The sequence below is a fragment of the Microplitis demolitor genome, chromosome 4 (genome assembly GCF_026212275.2).
Source record: "Microplitis demolitor isolate Queensland-Clemson2020A chromosome 4, iyMicDemo2.1a, whole genome shotgun sequence".
In the NCBI taxonomy this organism is placed as follows: domain Eukaryota; kingdom Metazoa; phylum Arthropoda; class Insecta; order Hymenoptera; family Braconidae; genus Microplitis; species Microplitis demolitor.
Genome location: NC_068548.1, coordinates 20,164,574 through 20,178,846, shown reverse-complemented (window position 1 = coordinate 20,178,846; position 14,273 = coordinate 20,164,574). Strand labels below are relative to the sequence as shown.

Here is a 14,273-nt window from a genome sequence, read left to right as displayed (position 1 = left end):
AAATTATTAATAAATAGAGTAAATAATTAATAAAAGTAAATTTAAAAAAATGCACATATTAAAAATTTCGAAATTAACAAGTGCATTTTTTATCAATATTATTTTTTTAAATATTTACTCTATTTATGTATAATTTTAAATTTGTCTGATGTCTGCAACATTCACACTCATTTAAATTAATGAGTGTGAATGCAGACGATTGTTAATTATTTTAAATTTTATAATAAATTAATAAATTGTAGAGTAAAAATTAAAAATGCATATTTGAATATTTGAAAAATTAGAACGCGCTTTTTTTAAAATTTTATTATTTTAATTAATTAATTTATTTATTTGAAATTTATAAATTGTCTCATGTCTGGTACATTCACACTCATTAAAATTATTTTTAATTATAATGTATTTTTTTTAGCCTTGGAATTATCGACGAAATCATTATCTGATGATGACAATGGTCTTTTGTATTTAATTAGTATATTAATTAGAAAAGAAAGAGGGTTAAATAAAATATTTATTTAGGAAATAATAAAATAAGTAGTGGGTTATTGAATTGAATTCTGGGGGAAATGATTAAGTGAATTAATGAAATTTAATTGGTGATGATAAAGATAATTGTCGGGTAGTTGAAGGTCTTAATTCACTCGAAAACCTTTTTCTGAAAAAGTATTTTTTATTATAAAACAATTAAGGCTGTTCTTAGAGAGTGCCCAACTTTTTAAAAATTTTCAATGACAACTATCAGATTTTTTGTTTAATTAAAAAATAATTAGCTATAAAAAAAAATCCTTTCAAATCTAAGAAACTTATGTACTCAAAACATCTTTTTGGTTTGTTGATTTCCAATGAAGCAATCATGAGTTATCTTGTCTACCGCATGGAGACTTTTTTTAAGGTGACTCGTCTCTCCCCACTACCATTGGCTTATTTTTCAATGTTTTTTTATAAAAATTTAGCAGAATATTCTTGAAATGATGCTTATTAATGTCACAAATTTAAAAAATTTTAATAACTGAGGTACTCTGAAAAAAAAAAAAAATAAAAAACATCCTCTTTTTTTTGTATTTCAGACCCCTTTCCTCCCTTAATTGATAAAATTTGGATACACCTGACAGTTGAGTCATTAAAAATTTTTTAAAAGTGGCAGGAGAGAGGGCACTATCTAATAATACCTTAACTTTTATTTCGATACTTCATAATTAAGCGGGAAAAATAATTAAAATCTAGTGATCTATGACTTATGGATCTATTGAGATTACAAGGTAAAAATTAAAGAGTCAATAATTTAAAAGGATTCCAGGGCATTTTATTTTCGATGTTAACTCAAAAGTTAGTCTGATAATTTTTTTTTTTTTTACATATTTAAAATATTACAATCAATATACGAGCTATTTAATTTACATTCATTATTTGACAACTCAGCAATCTCATATAATATAATTAAATAAAATAAAAATGAACACAATTTCATACATACATACATAATTAAATTATTAATACAATGATTAATCTAAATAATTTAAAATATTAATAATATACTTCAGTATTTACAAATACAAATAATTATTTTATTTTTATATTTTAAATAATTTATATAAAATTACCATTCGTTGCTGCGCAAATATGCCCACAGTGATTATAATTATAATTCTTTGATAAAAATATTTCACGTTTCTATCCGTAAAATATTACTCATTATTATTATTATAATTATTTTGGTTTTTTAGCAAAATGACTTTCGATAAAATTTAAAAAAATATTTACAGTCAACTTTATCGAATGTTTTAATTAACTAAATAAATAATATTAAAGAAAAAAAAAAACAATACTTTGTTACTTATTTCATGAAATAATTATATATAATTGCGCAACAAATGTCTAGTTAGAAGCGACACTGAGTATTTAAATAAGAAAAAAATTATTCATTTGCTTATTTTAATTAGCAAATTATTTATCCACATCTACAGATTATTCAAATCGCATAGATCGTATTCATTAACTACTCAATAACTTAATTTATACACTAATGCCACGAATAATTAAGTCTATGTTATCTTATACTTAAATTTTTAAATTGACAATCGAAAATTCCTATGAGTTTTACAATAAATGCACATTTCATTAATGGATATTTTTGTTAAATCTCTTTTAGTTATTTAGTAGTTATTTATATTATCTTTTAGTGCATTTACATTAAAGCTGCGCATTGAAATATTTAAGTAAATTTTCAATAAGTAATTTTAATGACTCGAAGCATTCTCATTTTAGTAATAATGCAGCATTATGCTAAATAATTTTAAATATTCAATGGATTAGAACCATAAAAATATTTAAAAATAAATATGAGGTAGAAATTTTCTTTTTATAAGACAAATAATAAAAAAATCTTATAAGGTAAGAGACCCAGTTTCCGATCAGGGAACTAGTACTCGATCACCCATGCACTTGTATATTTATATTTACTAAATTTTACTAAATATATATATATACAATTGCATGGAGAGATCGAGTACTAGTTCCCTGATCGGGTACTAGGTCTTTTACTTTAATACAAGTTTATTTTTCATCCTCAAATACTTAAACAATTCCAAATGCTAATGATTAATTTACTTTGATAAAAAAAAGAAAAGTTTGACGTGCGCGCGCATTTGAATAATTATGAGATTTAAATAATTTGTAAATAATAATTAAAATAAAAAAAAAATTCGACTTTTCTATCCTAAACTTTAAATAAATTAAATATTTGTGTGTCTTGTCGTATAACAAGAACGTCAGTGGACAAAAATAATCTACATAATGTACAAGAAATAAAATATATAAATGGATTTGTAATAAACTCAATCGGGTAATGTGCGCCAGTAGCTTAATAGCTTTAAAATAAAAAGCAAATTGTTTTGTTGGTTGTCACTGTACGTTGTGTGTGTACAGACAAAGAATATGTTAATAAGCGTAATTGATCGTTACCAGTGTTTTTAAAATAAAAATCAGTCGTGTTGGTTGACAATAAACAAAACTATTCATCTGACATAGAGAGCTTCCTCTTGTTCTAGCGCTTCCTTGTTCTCGTCATCTTGAGCTTTACACTTTACACAGTAGACTTCAAGGCATGTTTCAAATAATTTCAATTTAAAACCAGTATGGTAGATTGATAGCACGTATTGCCTGGGTCAGTTGGTCAGGCATCTGTTTCACCTTTGAGCCGCAAGCGAGCGAAATCTTCAAATATTATATCATCGTTGCCGATGTCATCTTCCCTGTATTAAGAAGCAATCAATCAATAAACTGCGCAACCAATTATTAAATTCTTTCATAATAATCGATAGTTATATAATAATTCTTACGCATCCAATTGAATGAGATTAGTATCGTTTGCACATTCTCCATTCTCAGACGGACAAGTTGGACTCTGTCTATCTGTTACAGGAGGTAGAGTCTCTTCTTCGGGCTTTGGGTGCATTAAAATGAATGGTAACTCTGCCACGAGTTCACTGTAAAATAATATAACATATTGTAATATTTATTATGTTGTATACTTAATAATAAATTTATTATAAATTTAAATTCATCGTGACTCACCCTCCCAATGCTCCGAGGCACAATTTAACTTTAACTTTGTACTGCACGATGACTCCAAGATTTTCACGTTGCGAAGGATCAACGTTACTGTAAAAATAAATGTCAAATATTACTTTACTTTTGTTTATAAATAATATCATTTATTTACAGTTACTTGTTATACTGATAATAAGCATGCCGTGCATTTTTTAGTGGATAGTGAAAGAGTTTGAGGAAAAAATTAATGTTAAGGAGTAATAAAAATAATGATAATAATAATAACAAATAGATGCGACAATAAAGTGAGAAAACAAAGCAATTGTACGTGTCAAGCCATAAATAGCATCATATAATTCAGCTTTGAGGTAAAAAATAATAAAAGTGCTTGATATGTTAATAAAAAAGGCGAGAATTTAAAAACTCAACGAGTTACATTTACAATTTAATTAAATGTCAATAACTTTTTAAAGTTAATAAATCGACAATTAGACGTCTCTATTTTACTGAAATCTACATGATTGTTTTTGGTTTTTTTTTTTTTTTCTATTGACTATTCAAATCCATCAGATCTTTAAATATTTTTCTATTGTTTATTTTTATCTATCTACTCTTTGGCATTTCAGCCTTCAAAGCGGCTCGGAAAAATACCTCGACTATTTTAATTTATCTTAGAGCGAGAGTAATTTCTATAAATTATTAGCATGATCATAAAAAATTTAAATTAGTTTATAAATTTTTAAAATTTATAGCATAATTAACAGCATACCTAATAAATTATTAATCTTCCTTTTGACCGACTGTAATTCAAAATTTTATTTACCCGTATACTTTTTTTACACAAATAAATAAAAAGAAGTAAAATTATTTGCGATCAACATTTAACATTTACTGGCAAATAAATAATCTCTGCAAAGCCAATAGATAATTTTTTTTTAATATTTTTCACATCTAGGAGGATATCCGAAGGGTTTTAAATATCTAAAAATATTTTTTTGATTACACCGATGACGGTATCGATTGATGGCTTAAAAAGCTGAGGGTCGTCGGCACCCCACGGATATCCTGCGTGAGTTGCGTAATTCCAAATTCAGCACGAGTAAAAAAAAAGCAAAAAATATTACATATGTATAAATATATAATGTAATATAAAATAATAACACCAATAAATAACAAGTAATAAGTAATATAGACAAATATAATATCAATGATTTTAAACTCCACGAATCTAATTCGCGCAAAAAATTATATTATTTCATTTTTAATATTTTTATTCTGTAAATAAAATAACTGAGCCAGTGAATTAACGCACAACCAGTCAATTAACGCTCGTATTTTTAAATATTTTAATACAGAAGGATGCAAAATAAAAATTTAAGTTATGAAAATTGTCAATCAAATGGCAATCGACTATTTTCTCTTTGTAATTCTGATAAAAATCTAAATGATGTACACGAAAAAAAAGAGTTTCGTCGACAAATATCATTAGTTTGCGGTAACAAATAAATTTTTTATGAAATTTAATTAAGAAGTTGATTTGATATGAGAATACATGATATAAATTATAAAAATATCACCGCATTTAAAAGCCAGCATTTGTTACCGTGAGTAATCTTAGCTTATAATTTCACACAGAAAAAAATGTTGTCGAGTCAAGAAAATAATATTGAAGACAAACGTTTTCAGAAACCAAGCCAAGATTTTCTTGACTCAAGAAAATTTGTCATGGTCAGAGATTTCTACTTGGACTGAAAAAATTGAGGTTTTAAAAAAAAAATTTTAAATTAAGAATATTTTCTTTCAGTCACGAATTTTTTTAAATATCTAGTCTTGAATTTACAATAAAAAATATTTCTCGCGACAAGAAATCCTTTTTTTCTGTGTAGTTATCAACCATTTCTAAGGTTAACAAAAAATTTGCTATCGTTACAAAAACATTGTAATTACAACCAATGATTCGTTATCTATATATTAAGGCAGAAATTTGTTACCACAAGTTATCTTATCGCATGAAAACGAAATACTTATTTCCGTGTAGGTAAATATTAAATGTTAATTAACTGGTCATGTTTATTCACTGGGCCGATCACTAAATTAATTGGCCTTACAGCGTACTGGACGCTAAATTGGTGTCCTCATGTCTAAGTTTCCCGTCTAATGCTAAGGCCCATTTGTTTTTGCTGTTGGCAAGCAGTGGTGTCACTGTAAACACTTTGCTCAATGTAAAACCTGGCCCGACTGTACAACCTTCCCTGATAAACATCATTAAAAATTTATAAGATATTCAACAGTTACAATATACGCACTATTACACGCTCTGATAGCAGCTTATATATATTTATTTTTAGTACTAATCAATAAAAAGGATTTCAATAAATTTATTTGTTCGTTAAATTTGACAGTTTTAATTTTAAAAACAATGACGATTAATTAATCATTTAATTAATTATTGTTTATAATGTCAGTAAGAAGCCGAGATGAATAATATATTTATAAGTAAGTCGGTCAAAAAGAAATAATTGTTTATTGTTTGCGAGTAATTGTTACCGAATAATTAATGACACAGATAAATTATATGATTATTAGTATTAATAAAATATAATAAGTATTATATTATTATAAATTAGTATCGGTGCTGTGGACATGGCAAATTAAAAGCTACGATCAATAATTTAATCGTGCGAAGTAAATATATAATGTATGTACTCTCTCTCTCTCTCTCGTTCTCTATCTTTCTCTCTGGTCTATTGATTCGGTTTTATATGGAGTAACTGGGTGCTGGTTGGTATATTTTAAAAATAATAAAAGTTCAGGTAGGTTTATTGGATGTACATAAAGAGGATTACTATATATTATAAATTAATGTGAAGTACGAGGTGGAAAGAAAATAGTTATGCTGGTTTTTGGATGATTTGACGGTGTAAATGTAAGATAAAATTAGGGAGAGATCAGGCGGTGGGGAAAGTAGACATTTGGATACTTTTCGATCGACGATTGTAAGATAATGACAGAGTGAAGTGGTCGATAAAAAAAAACAGGAGATAAATCGCAGAAAAAAATAATGAGGGAAGAAAATAAATAAATGATAATGATAATGACAATAGTGGAAGTAAGGAAAGTAAAAATAAAAACAGTGATAATAATAACATTAAGTTGTGAGTTGTGAGAGAAATGAATAAAAACAATGTTAGGATAAAATAACAATAAAAAAAGTGAGAGTGAACGTTAATGGCGTTCCATCCACCAACAAAATTTTAATCCTGTTATTCTTACAGTTTGTTTCGGAAAAAATCGTCGAGCGGAGACTGCAAACGGGCCGTCGTCTCAAAGGGTCAATTATCTTGAGAAGATTCACGGGTAATTTTACGATGAACCGTGGGATCCAGTTCTAGTTTGTTATATAAAGCCAGTTACTGTATATCTATAGTTATGTTAAACCCAGTCTAGACTTTGTAAATTTATATTCCCATTTTTCTCGGCTTATTTTTATTTTTTTACCCGAAAAACTTTGAATTGTATTTGTGATAAAATTATTCAGTAAATAAAATCGAATTATACTGGGTAATGTATTGTGTCGTAAATAAAGAGATTGTTAATAATAATAATGATAATAAAAATAGTATTGAGGGTTGAATAATTGAATAAATGGAGAAACGGCCAGTTTGGAGTTTCCACTCTCCCGGTGTTATTCGATTATTGGCCAATACTCGAGCGCTCACATGGTACTAGATGCGAGATTGGTGTCCTCGTGCTTAAGTTGCCCATCTAGGGCGAGACCTCGTTTGTCCTTGTTGTCGGCAAGAGTTGGTTTTAGAGAGAATACCTTGCTCAAGGTGAATCCTGGCGCTACTCCTATACTGCCAGGTGCAATCATTTAATACATATATTTTTTTTTTACATCTACTTTATCAGCATTATTATCATCCTCATTTTTATTTCTAAATTTACCATCACAAATTACTTAATATACTGTACATTATCAAACAATAAAATCCGCTGCATATTAATAACAAAATAAAAAAAATTAAAAATAATCTAACCGGCATAAAAACGCCCGCTATCACGTAGTTATACCGAGTAAATAAAAATACTCTAGATCTTTATACCAGTTAAGTACGTACTAGTTACTGCTTTTGACCTAGTGACTTTGAAGTATACTAAAAAAAAATTTATTAATAAGACATTAAAGTCACGATGATAGACAATGACGTCAAAAAGATTAAAAATATATAATTATCATCGAAACTATTAAAAGAATTCATTTATCACACAGATAATTATCAATTAACGTTAATTTATCTTAATAAATTCTTATCACTATCGCGTATAAACACAATAAAAAATTATTATTATTGCTACATTTATCTCGTTACAGTACCGCCATCAAAGCTTCAGCTCGGCTTCCATATTCCCGTGATTTTATATCTATTTTATTCTCTACTTTACATTTTTTAAATAATTATAATTATGACAAACAATTAAATGAGATACTCACTCGCTCTCGGTCTCAGCAACAATGCATTTGTACTGCGACGATGAATAACCATAAATATCGGCAAACTGTCTCACCGATACTTTTATTTTTTTAACTGTTCGATTGCTGTTATTGGCTATGTGAACATTTACCGCAATATTTTCCCCGTGATGGTAGAGCTCTTTGTCTAGGGATGCTTCCAGATGAAGTCTGTTTGGTGACATCATAAATTCTTTACTGACTTCTATTGATGGCTGTTCACCCTGTCGCGAGGGCGCGTACATTATTTTTCTTATGGCTAACCGTACAGTACTCCTTGATTGACAAAAGTTACCGATCATTTATTATTCATGTTCATTAAAATAATAAGAACTGTATTTAATAATAATATATTTATATAAATAACTACCGTTTTTGTGGTCTATCATCCTTATTCTCGCCGAGAAAAACGATAAGCTCGTAATCAACACCATAAGCTTTTCCTGGTTCACATATTGCCGGTTGCAGTGTCACCGAAGCCGGACAATTTGGCGGTAATTTAAAATAAAAAGGATATGCATTGCTGCCTAATTTTTTAATTAATCTCTCTTGTAATCGCGTTAATTTTTGTGGCTGTTCTTTGTTCGGTGGAGCCGGATAAATTTGATCTGTCGCGAGATAAAGTTCACGTTTAACGATCAATCCAAGTACATCGAGATCTTCTCGGCCAAATCGTAAATGAGCCAGAACATGGCCAAATACTTTACGGTCTTTAACGTAATCTGGATCTATCAGAACCACGCCGTCTATAAATATATATAAAAGAGAATTTATGAATTTGTTTTACAAAAGTGAAGATCGTTATGAAGTATATCAATTAAGGAACGCTATACTGTAAAAAATTCAGTCCGCGGTGTGAAGAAATATTCGGTGTGAAGATTTTCAACACCGTGGGTGTGAAAGTTACACTATGGTGGTGTTAAATTTTTGACGGTGTGAATTAAAAAGATCACACACCAACAGTGTAAATAATACTTTGATCGACATAATGGAAAACAAAGTAATAGAAATAAGTTCTCATTTTGGCGAGATAATAATAAAAATGCTTCGATAAAATTTTACTCGTTAAATGTGAGTGAAACTGGGCCTGGATGAATAATTACTCTTCCTTTTCTAGATAGTGATCAAGTATGAGGTAGAAAAACAAAATTTCGAGCAATTTTTAAATAAAAAAAGAGTGAAAAATAAAACAAAAGGAATCTGTTTTATTGTTTCCGTATTTATTTTGTTTTCAGCCCACGTTTACTCTAAATTGTAGGGTAAATTTTACCGAAAAATTCTCTCTGAGTAGGAATTTCTACTCTACGTTTTAATTTTTAATTTATATCAAATCAAATAAAAATATTTATGCCTTATTTTTACCTACAGATCATGTGATCGGACAATGTATGAACTTTGAGTTAATTACACCGGATGGTGTAAAAAATAACACTCACACCGTGTTAAAAGCACACCGCTTGATGTTTCACACCGGAAAAATTTCACACCGTCCATTCACACCGAGGACAGCCGGATAAAGTCCTCGGAGACCGTTTTCACATCAAACATTTTTTACAGCGTACGTCTCATCTTTTTCATACAATTAAGCTCTTTGTACTGATAAAAACAATATGCTTATATCTATTTTTTTGCTAATAATTATCTCAATTTAAAGCAGAGAACATCCAAATGACTGTGACAATTATCGGCGTACTTTTAATTAATTTTTTAAACTATTTAATTTATTTATCAATGGATCATAACGATCGCTCAAGCTCAGACTGCCGGATTAAATCTTACGAACTCTATTTGTCAGCGTTAAATATTTATTAAACTAAATAATATAACTATTTTTGTTTTCCTGCTAATGTTTAATGAATTAAAAGAGCTGAGTTGCGATAGCCGTAGATTGATTAATGCTCTATTGGTTAATTAATCATTGGTTTAATAAAAAATACAACAAAGTATTGATACAAAGCGTTTAAAATATTTATCTCACATAAAATAAGCTCTGAAGACTAAATATATCAATGAAATAAATATTTATAATATTTATCTAGCTTCTTATTAAATTATTTCAGGCGGTTTAAATTTGTTGTAAATTATTTTAACTCACCAATAGGATCGATGTGTGTCATATGATCAACAAAATCACGTTTGCTTAAGTAAACTGTAATTTTTCCATTAGGACAAGGTTTTTTGAATACTCTAGTTGGATGTCGTCTGCTCGCACTGTCAACAGTATCCATGGCCAGATATCCCGTTGGTTACGATTATCACTTCTTACTTACTCCCGTCTTTCTGGAAGATTGAAAAATAAAAAATCCAATAAGTGATAAAATAATTTTCAAGTAAAAAAAAAAAAACAACAAGCTGCTCAAGTTATTTAAATTAAACAAAGTGCACTTTGCTGTTGACGAGTTTTTAAACTTATAGACCTCGGTTGCACGCATATACACAATATACTTCGAATGCAATTATAAAATGACGTCGATAATAAGAAGTAGGGGTTTTTACTGCTTATTATATTCACTGGTCATCATTAATTCTGGTTTCCTGTCTACTGTGGATTTTATAATTCGAGGATCCATGGATTACTCACACTTATACACATAAATTTAAATGCTCGAATGTCCTGAATCGTCACTTTAATACGTCACTAACAGGTAAATATTCTATGTTACAAAGTCTGCTTAAAAGGCGTTGGAAGTACGCAGTTAAACCTCTTTATCATGTACATCACGTCTTGTTACTTTATAAATTAATAAAAAAAAATTAATACTCTCTACTTGGAGGCGCTATCAATATCATTCTACATAATAGCTACGCCAATTCATACATTACTTTAATCATCTCATTAGCTTCTTTCACGCTCAAGAAAATATCATCTCCAATTAGAGTAATCATTAATTAAATTAATCCACTTGTTCTTAGAATTACGAGATCAAGTTATTTTCCAATGTGACATTTATTGATAATTCAATCCCGTTCAATTGTTACAGTAATACTCTACCGCATATTACATAAATCGAATAATATTTCAAAAGTTTCTCCGCTCATTCGCAATTGTTGCTACATTATGCCAGGTAATGTTATAAATGTGTCCTCTATGCAAACAAACGTATTGGTTAACATATACATTTATATATATGTACATACATATACATATCTAAAAGACTATTATATTTGAATTGTATGGAAATTAATGTCGGGCGATTTTATCCAACAAAATTATACGTATTGAATTTTCAATGACAAGTAAAAACAAATTTATTCATATATCTATATATATAATATTCATTTTAAATTAATAAGCTGTATCTCTTATAATATTCGCGGTAATGTAATAGAGCGTCAAAATTTCTATTTTATCATCACAATAATTTATAAAGTGACGTAAAATGATGATGATATAATTCTTAGGTTTTCCTTTCATTTATTTTCCGGGATATCGCGGCTTATTTTTTTTTATTCACGTTTTATCAAATATTATATATCATATCTGGTAATAAAATACGTATCTACATTAGTATATCCATATATATCACGTAGCGTTCAACCACGGGTCTATTTTTTTAGCCGCAATTTGATTGCACACGTGGTATGATTGGACACTCAAGTGTTGTCATTACATATATGCGGTATCAAAATTTAATTATTAGGCAATTTGTCGACGCATGGCCTTTACAATTGACGTAATCGATCGAAAATATTCGATATTATTCTCTAAAACAACTGTGTCATTTTATTCTTCTACTCGAATTATTTTTATCGTCGTAAATTTGTCTAAAACAAAAATTTTTATGTTAATTACAATGACTGTGACGAAAATAAATTTTTTTTTATCTTTATTTTGTATTAACAACAAGTAAATTACTCAGCGCAGTTAATTTTTTACTTAATTAGATGCCAGGTAATTAGCAATAAATAATTAAATTAAAATTGTTTGCTGTCAGTTAAATGTTTTTTGCAATTGATTAGATTTAAATTACATTCTGGTAAATTATTTAATTATTAAATTTAAATTTAATTAAATTACCGCGTAAATTTTTTTTTATGGTGACTAAGAATTTTTATTCATTTTTTATCAGACTTTACTAGACTATGGTGTCATTATAAATTACTCGTACAAGTTTTCTCTAGCAACAAAGTACATTAGATAGTACATTAGTGAAATGTCGTTATGAGAACAGGCCATATATAATAATAATACATACATACATACATATGTGTATACACCAGAGTTGAGAAGTAAAATAAAGGAACGATGAGTTGGAGTAAAAAAAAGAAATTTAATCACGGCTGCGAAATAAAATATGCAGTAAAATTTTTTTTTTTAATTACACATTAACGAATTTAAAAAATAGTAAGATCATTTATGAATAATGAAGTAATCTTTAAGTAAATATAATTAACAATATTAAATTTTTTTTTCAAACGCGTGTTGAGATAAAAAATAAAATTTATGAAAATTTTATTAACGACTAGGATCAAATTAAAAATTTAACTGGGTTCTGTTCAGCGTCTACGGTGAATTAATTTTTAATTTTCTTATACCTGGTTTATATAATTGTGCATAAATGTACTCGCAATTTTAAAGTATGCATGTAAAACAAAATGAGACAGTGAATGATGATCGCCCTACACTGTTTCCTTTTCTCGCGTGCTCCCGCTACATATTTTATATATCATCGACGACTACCGCGGACTGCACTTTCCACTTACGTATTTCATATTTAAATTTACTATGTACATATTTTTATCATCATTGTGCAGCCAATATGAATTTTATATTTTAAATAATAATTATTATTGTTTTTATCTTATCATCGTAGTTTCATTTTTCCTGAGCTTTTTTTCCCCCTCAAATAAATATAAAACTTATAAATTTAATCACGTATCGGAAGTCGACGAGTGTTATGGAGTTGAGTAAATAATAAATCCATATGTATTGATTATGATTATGATAAATATTTAAATTCAAAATATGATATATTGAATAAAATAAATATTTCATGTGCGTATTACGTGCTGGGTAAATAATAAGTCGATTAATTATGAATCATTGTACTGCCGGAATAATTTATAAATTATTAATTAACATCACTTGTGTTTTTAAAAACCGGCTGATTATATTTTTTAAACTGAAAAATAATAATTGTCATTTAGATTGAAAATTAAATTTTATTTTAATAAATTTGACAGGTGTATGGTGACGTTTGTTTGTACCGGGGATTAGTGATGGATGTACTTAGTACTACTGAGGTGTACTTAGTAGTAAATATATAAAAAAAAATATAACTTACCCAATGTGTTCCTTTCTACGTCAAATGTATTGTGCAGAGAGGGGAGTTGGCCTACACCCTATACAAGGAATCACAGAGTTTTATTTTGAAAGTGATAATACAATATGTATTTTCATGACTTGTGTACTTTTATTCACTTTGCACAAATATATTTTTTATGTGGATTGTAAAAATTTGATTTTTTAAAACTGTTTTTATTTCAAGTTTTGTTTGTTATTGTCGTGATAACGCGACTGGAGAAAAGACAACAGTCCCTTACTTTGAAAGTATTCTGACTGTACTGGTACTGGTACTCTGATTACTTGAACGAATGACTTTGGTGCCTTCTGGGAAACTATTACCTCCAAATAAATTATTGTCAGATGCTACGACTCTCTTTCATTTTATATTTATTTTGTTTCTTTGTTTGAACACTGTAGCGTTGACGTCAAGTTCTGATTAGTAGGAGAAAAAGTTATCAGCTGATGGTAAAATTTAAATTAAAAGTTTATATGTATGAATAAAGAAATTAATTGGAATATTTGATTATTATTAAATAAAATTAATGTTATTAATTAACTGGATTGTAATTACTGGTGAAATTAGGAGTTGAGTTCTGATAAATTATAAAATTTTTATGACTGAAAATAACATCAGTAATTTTTTTTTTTATACACGACTTTAAATATTAATTCAAGTCAGAGATTAAGGGTCAGATATAAATATGTGTAATAAAATATATCCATATAGTTAATGAGTGTGAATGTAGCGAAATAAGACAATTTATGAATTTTAAATAAATCATTAAATAAATTAAAATAATGATATTTTGAAAAATGCGCGTACTGATTTTTCATTAATATGAATACGCATTTTTTAATTTTTATTCTACTTACATTTCCCTGATTACAAATAATAATTCAATTCATGCTATACATACCTACATT

The 14,273-nt window shown here is 27.9% G+C and overlaps 1 protein-coding gene across 3 annotated transcripts; it reads right to left on the bottom strand.

Annotated features, from left to right (window-relative positions):
- Window positions 1–1,392: 1,392 nt before the first annotated feature.
- LOC103568155 (beta-arrestin-1) lies at window positions 1,393–13,677 on the bottom strand. Of its 3 annotated transcripts, none has more exons than XM_008544879.3 (8): window positions 13,348–13,677; window positions 10,158–10,342; window positions 8,433–8,808; window positions 8,045–8,338; window positions 5,658–5,801; window positions 3,574–3,660; window positions 3,339–3,485; window positions 1,393–3,251 (listed from the first exon to the last, which is right to left on the bottom strand). In XM_008544879.3, exons 2-8 carry the CDS (start codon window positions 10,288–10,290, stop codon window positions 3,173–3,175), a joined length of 1,260 nt encoding a protein of 419 aa, XP_008543101.1. In that variant the 5' UTR covers window positions 10,291–10,342; window positions 13,348–13,677; the 3' UTR covers window positions 1,393–3,172. The 3 variants fall into 3 exon arrangements, with proteins under 3 accessions (XP_008543101.1, XP_008543103.1, XP_008543102.1); XM_008544880.3 differs by lacking the exon at window positions 5,658–5,801 and adding an exon at window positions 7,269–7,406 and having other exon boundaries at window positions 1,396–3,251; XM_008544881.3 differs by lacking the exon at window positions 5,658–5,801 and having other exon boundaries at window positions 1,394–3,251.
- Window positions 13,678–14,273: the final 596 nt, after the last annotated feature.

Excerpts from the sequence above, each read along its gene's own strand:
- LOC103568155 (XM_008544879.3), bottom strand. The coding sequence starts at position 10,290 with ATGGATACTGTTGACAGTGCGAGCAGACGACATCCAACTAGAGTATTC. Across the intron at positions 8,809-10,157 it reads GACACACATCGATCCTATTG|ACGGCGTGGTTCTGATAGAT; the intron begins GTGAGTTAAAAT and ends ATATATTTATAG. Across the intron at positions 3,252-3,338 it reads AATCTCATTCAATTGGATGC|GGAAGATGACATCGGCAACG; the intron begins GTAAGAATTATT and ends TTCTTAATACAG.